The sequence below is a fragment of the Pteropus alecto genome, unplaced genomic scaffold, assembly GCF_000325575.1.
Source record: "Pteropus alecto unplaced genomic scaffold, ASM32557v1 scaffold7, whole genome shotgun sequence".
NCBI classification, from domain to species: domain Eukaryota; kingdom Metazoa; phylum Chordata; class Mammalia; order Chiroptera; family Pteropodidae; genus Pteropus; species Pteropus alecto.
The window spans coordinates 60,028,439-60,034,804 of record NW_006494614.1 but is presented as its reverse complement, the minus strand read 5'-3'; the positions used below and the strand labels follow the sequence as shown (position 1 = coordinate 60,034,804).

The 6,366-nt window shown below is 55.0% G+C and overlaps 1 protein-coding gene across 4 annotated transcripts in view; it reads right to left on the bottom strand.

The window, feature by feature from the left end:
* KIAA0513 (KIAA0513 ortholog) overlaps nucleotides 1–6,366 on the bottom strand; it is a 118,714-nt gene that overhangs the window by 7,816 nt on the left and 104,532 nt on the right. For all 4 annotated transcript variants that reach the window (XM_025042761.1, XM_025042762.1, XM_025042763.1 and 1 more), the window contains 4 exons: nucleotides 4,854–5,061; nucleotides 3,990–4,030; nucleotides 3,404–3,482; nucleotides 1,421–1,498 (listed from right to left, as the gene is read on the bottom strand). In XM_025042761.1, coding sequence (XP_024898529.1) covers nucleotides 1,421–1,498; nucleotides 3,404–3,482; nucleotides 3,990–4,030; nucleotides 4,854–5,061 — 406 coding nt within the window. The remainder of the gene's footprint in view (nucleotides 1–1,420; nucleotides 1,499–3,403; nucleotides 3,483–3,989; nucleotides 4,031–4,853; nucleotides 5,062–6,366) is intronic.

Here is a 6,366-nt window from a genome sequence, read left to right as displayed (position 1 = left end):
GGAATGCCCCTGCCACCGGCAGCTGGTGCTGAGTTGCACCTGTGTCTGGGCTCGGCCCTCCCCCGCCCTGAGGTGGCCCTGGAAGGGACCCCCAGCACTGTAACATGAACAAAGTCACGTGGACACACACCTCTTCTTCTCCTCCTCTCCAGCATCCCCTCTGGAGCGGCAGCAGAAACAGGTCAACAGAGGAACATGTCAAAGTCATGCAAGATATGTGAATGGAAAAAGAGAACAAGCGAAAGAAGGAGGGTTATTACAGGCAGAAACGGAGAAGGACAGAGAGAGACAGGTACTCGAGATAAATCCGTTTCCTAGGAGTTTGAGCGCTAAGCAACAAGAGGAACCCGTTCACCTATGAGCATCTAAGCATTTCTCTCAGTTTCGTCTCCTGGCAGAGCATAGAGTCCTCTCTCTAGAGTCCTCGGGAAGAGTGTCAGTGTCCCCTCCCACCAGGTGCTCCCTCTGCCTCCCCAGGAAGCAGACACAGTTGACTGCTGCAGGGTACAGGCAGGCCATCTTGCCCCATTAGGGTTTAGCTGTCCCCCGACAGAAAGATTCCACCTAAGATTCGCCCACGTGCTAGTGGACTGAAGTCTTATACAGCAGGATCTGTTCTCTGTCCTGCCAGGGACAAAGGTTAAGGGGTCTCCCCAGTGTTAGAGAAGAGGGGATTTGTTTCGTTAATGAGGAGAGATTCAGAGGCTTCAGAGTCCCAGGACTGGTGGGGCCAACGGGGGTGGGGGGGCGCCCAGGACTGGAAGGGCTGCTGTCCCCATCCTGCCCAGTGCCGAGTGCAGCGGACAGCAACCTTCGCCTGCTGTGGCCAGAGAGAGAACTGAGCACCAGCCCACAGCATCAGCGCCAGCCACTCACTGCCGCCACGTGCTCTGTGAAACGGTTTACCAAAGAGGTCTTCGGAAGGGGCAAGTTCACCCTCAGCGAAGCTGCAGAGCTAAGTTCAGGCTGCAGCCAGAGGAGTAAGTTGAAAGCAGCAACTGCATTTCTCTGATGTTAGAGCGAAGTATAGGGGTGACGGCCAACCCCGCACCCCAGGATCCTGTGCCAGTGGTTCGTGCTCGGGATTCTGACTCCATACAGCCAATAGGCAGAGTGGCTCTGAGGGGGTCCTGACGGTTTCATTCAGTGGGAGTCTGCATTCTTAGGAGGGTCAGACCAAATCATGCCAGAGCCCCAGAACAGAAAGCGCTCATGCAAGCCGAGTATCCCCGCCCGCCCATGAAGCTGTGCACCCCAGACCCTTCAGGCAGCTTGCAGGGCACCGGGGCCACACGGGGTCGAAGGAGAAACACAGACGCCTGGACTCAGCCATTCTTCTGCGCTCCTCTTCAGAAACGGGAAAAGAAAGTGCTCCCAGGTCCTCTTCCCCGAGGAAAGCGGGCCCAGACTTTGCCCCTACCTGGTTGTGGGGGACCGCTTTCTCCTCTCACAGTGGACGGCATCGAAAAAGGCTGCGTTCCAGAACCTCAGCGTATGCCTGCGAGACAGAGACACGCATCAGTTCTCTCCAAGCAAGACTGGGAAGGCAGCTCCTGGCCCACTCGAAGGATGAGGAAGCGGAGTTTCCTGCCACCTCTGGATGAGCTTCTGAAAGTCTCGGGGAGGTAGCGCTGGGAAGAGAAAATGCGATAAATGTGCCTTTATCCTAAATCAGGTGTCTCCCTGGGCCAAGCATCGTGAACATATCTGAACATTCCTCCCAAGGTGAGATGCAGGAAGGTGAGGTGGAGCAGGTAGCCCTGGATTCGTCAGGTCAAAGCCGAAGCCGCCAAGGGCAGGGTGTAGACGGAGGCCGTTTCCCACGTCTCTGTTTCCCATTGAGGCTCCTGAGAGAAAGCAGGGGGTTCGGGGAGACATGCTTTTCTAGAATAGGTGCTAGTAACATAAATGGGAGCGTGGCAGGGACAGGCCATGTGCGGAGAGCAAACGTTTACAGGGACGCACAGTAAGAAACACGTGAAGAAGATCAGGGGTCAGCAAACTACCAATTTGGTGGGTGGGCCGAACCCAGCAGCTGCCTGTTTGTGTCCACCGAGGTTTATGGGCACACAGCCCTGCCCATTCACTTACATACTGTCTGATAGCAGAGTCGAACGGTTGCCTGCAAAACCTACAATATCCATCACCCAGCCCTTAAGGGCTGTTGCCCTGTTGCAGAGGATAGGACAGCCCCCAAGTCGAGGCCCAGAGGGGCTGAGCGAAAACCACGGAACAGGTGTGACCAGGGCTGGTCAGCTCTCCTCTTCCCTCTTTCCTCTTGAACCTGTCCCAGCTCGGGTGGGGCCTCGCAACAGAGGCATCTGAACGCTCCAGTCCAGCCCCTTCTGGCCACATTCCTCACAGGGGCCTTGTTTTGTCGTGGCCAAGTCCGCCCGGGGCTAGACCATGATCTGCAGAGAGGGGCAGTCTGACACCCTTTGGGTTCCAGGTGCTGGTACACTGCCGACCGTGAGTGAAAAAAATATGGTGATGGAGAGGCTTTGGAGGGCTTAAAGCAGCACATGCGGCCAGCCACAGAGCAAGGCAGAGGGCGAGACTTTCCCTGACCACTGGCCTCTCACTTCAACCACGACCTTCATACATATAATATGCTTTATTGGGATATAATTCGTATAACCGTAAAATTCACTCTTTTAAAGTATGCAATTCAGTGGTTTTTAGTATATTCGCAGAGTTGTGCAACCATTACCACTATTTCCAAAACATTCTCATCACCCCAGAGAGACACCCCATACCCACTGGCAGTCACCCCTCATTCCCCATCGCCCCCAGCCCCTGGCAACCGCTAATCGACTTTGTCTCCAGGGATTCGCCTGTCCTGAACGTTTCATATACATGGAGTCGGGCCCTGTGTGGTGGTCTTTGGTCTGGCTTCTTTCACTGAGCAGAACGTGTTCCAGGTTCGCCCGCGCTGGAACAGGTCTCAGCATCTCATTCCTGTGTACGACAGATGCTATTCCATGGCCTGGATCTATCGCATTTTGTGTGTCCATACGTCCAACGTCCATGTAGATAGATATTGGAGTTGTTTCTACCTTTGGCTGTGATGAATAATGCTATCATGAACATACGTGCACAAGTTTTTGCTCGAGTACCTATTTTCAATTGTTCTGAGTACATTCATAGGAGCAGAATTGCTGGGTCATATGTAACTCTCTGTTTAACCTTCTGAGGAACGGCCAGACTGTTTTCCAAAGTGGCTGCCCCCTCCGACAACCCCACCAGCAGTGTATGAGGGTTCCGATTTCTCCACGTCCACACCAACCCTTGCTATCGTTCGTCTGTTTTATTTTGGCTATCCTGACGGGCATGAGTGACCTTTGTCTCCGATGCAGACGACGGTGCAGCGACTGCTGCCTCACAGGTAGGAGGAGGGCCTTACCAGATGGGCTGCTGCTTCAGGTGCGTGTACAGGTAGATCTTCTCCCCCTTCCTCTCCTCCTCTGGGCTGCACACGGTCACTGTGGGAGGGTGGGAGAGGCTGAGCGTGGCTCTGGTTACACCCACATGTGGGCAAACCCCATGACAACACTCCTGATAGTCACTGCTTCTCCCCAGAGACCATGGAAATATCTTCACAGCTGAAATTGCATGACAGCTCATCTCCTGCCCACAACGACGCCCTTCACACCTGGCGATGAGGACCTCTTCTAAGTGGGGGGGGGTGGGGGTGTTCCCTGGGAGGCTCCCACACCCCCACCATACTTTACTTGCCTTCTCTGGGATAAGGAGCTTGGTCCTGCACCCTCCCCCTAGAGAAGGAAGCTCAGTAGAGAACAGACTGGGGCTGAGAGCAACTGGGGAGTCGCCAGCAGCAGCGCCTTGCTCCACAGAAGCTGTGGGGCCCCAGGATGGTTAGGGACCTGACCTGCTCGCTGCTGCTGCTGCTGCTGCTAGTTAAGGTGGGCTGGTTTAAGACCCCTGCAGGGACCTGGGTCACCAGGGCTGGAGAGCTGGGAGGCACTCACCGGTCTTCTGCGGCTTGTCCTTGGGCTTGCTCTCGTCCTCCCTGGGGGAGAGAAACCACAGCAGTGACGATGTGACCCCCATACTCTTTCAGAGAAACCATGTGACACCGCTGAAACGGGATTCGGTCTCATAAACAACGTGTACATTTAATGTGGTTTTCTCTAAAAAATTTCTGTTACATCGCTACATTTGTCAGTTGCTGGTCTTTTAAAACTTAGGCTTCTTTGTGCCATTTTCTCTACTTCCGAACTATGCGGACCAGAAAAAGAACCAAGCCAAGTCAGCTGGTTGTAACCAAGCCATCGGAGGTGACCCCAGGGTGGCTGGCACTGGCACTGGGCCCAGGGCTCTTCTGCTGACACGTCCCCTCTCTTTGTAGACGCTTTAGCTTCCACACGCCTGCTATAAGGTTCCCAAGTTTCGGTGGGGGATCTGCTATCCTGGGGACGGTGGTTTCTCCCGAGTCTACTTTGCGCCTTCGGTACAAACTCTTGCCACAGTTAGACGAGGAAGGAGAAGGGAGGGTTTGTAATTTCCCTCCTGTCAACTGACAATTTCCATATGCTCCTCATCTGTCCTAGAAAACATGGACCCACAGGGGACATCCCTGCACCTCCGCAAACAGAATGGCGTTTGGAAACTCTAGAAAACTCTGGGGGGCGTGGAGTTAAGCTGCGCTGGCGGCTGTGCTTTCTGGGAACGGCTCTTGGGCCCCAAAGATCGCCAGGGTGAACAAATTCTTCTGTTACCAGGCAAAGGCCTCCTCGTCATTCCAGGCTTAATGTGGCCTCCGCCATTTGTCGTCATACCTGTGCGCCTGGCCCTCCCCAGTCAGACAGGAATGCACACCAGACAACACTTACTCATTTTTCTTGACCATGGGTCCCTTCAGCTTGGTCTCCAGCCCCCCAAAGAAACCCTTGACATTCTCCGTCTTGGCCGATGTATTCTTCAGCAGCCGCTCGGCAATGTCCTTCTTCTCCGCTAACCAGCTGTTGGCAGACTTCAAATAGGAGTCGATGCTCCCTGCTGGCTTCTCCTTGGATTCTGAGGGGAGCAGGTGTGGTTTACCTACAGACAGAGAAGGAGAGAGAGCTGGAATAAGAGCCATACTGTGTAGTAGCAACAACGGAGGGCAGAAAGGAACTCCTGTTAGCTGCTGGAGCTGCTGGGGTCATGGGAAGATCTCCTTTTGCAATAGCTGGACATGGCAGTGAGAAGCAAAAGGCTCAGAGATGCCCAGGAGAAGACAGGGGCCTGGTCACCGTCTCTCTCTAGGCAGTCACTAAGCACCGATTGTGCACAAGAAGTCAGCCAGGTGCCACGGGGGGCTAACGAAGAAACAGGCAAGGATCCAGCCCCAAAGAAGCGCATAGTCCAGAAGAGAGGTGAGCAATGAACATATACACAGTGCAAGAGCATAAGACAGAAAGCAATAACGCAGTGGTGGGGCCAAGGGCTAGGGGACAATGAGCTGTGGGAGGCGTGCGGATTCCAGACAGGCTTGATGGCACCTGGACGGGACCTGAAATGGAGGGTGTTGGACACGGGAGGTGGCAGGAAGAGGGTGCTCTGAGAGTGGGGGAGTATGAGTGGAGGCGGAACAAGGGGTGAACCTTTCTAAGGGCGGTGTACAGACTTTCATGCCAAGACACCCCTACAGGCCAAGGAGCCCTCTCTAGGTCAAATCATCCCCTTATTGGTCAAGGCACCTCCTACAGATCAAAGGTGCCCTCCTCAGGTGAGATGCCCCTACAGGTGAAAGGGCTCTCTGTAGGTGAAGGTGCTGAGTGTCTCCTACTAATTTAAGCTGCTCTGCACACACATCTGACGCGGACAAGCAGCATCGAGCTGTTCTTTGAGAAGGCAGAGCCGCGGGTTGGACAAGGGGTTCCCAGCTGACCCAAAGGCAGCCAGTGAGTGGCCCGGCATCGAGGACCTGCCCAGTGGTGGCCTGGCCAAGCTAAGGCAGTCAAACCAGCTAATGCCAAGAGAACTGAGGAGTGTGAAGACGGTGGGCTGCTGGGAGTGAGGGGAGGCCAAAGCTGAGTTGCAGGGCCTGGGACACACTGTAAGAGCAAACCTGTGGGTCACAGAAAGGGTGGACAGGGAGGCCAGTGCGGGCCCCGCCCCGACCCAGCTCAAGGCCGTGTGCAGGCCCCCGGCAGCCTTCTCCTCATGGCGGCCTGAAAGGGACGGCTGTAGCATCTTAACACAGGGAGCCCTCAAGCTCCAATGTACCAGAAAGTTCCACTGGAATGAGCCAGAAGAGCTGTCAGAGCCTCGGCGTAGAGAACAGTCTGCACTCCTCGCGAAGGCCTCTCCGGCCCATACCCGGGAACGCGTTCCCGCCTGAGATCTCACTGCTCCTCGCAC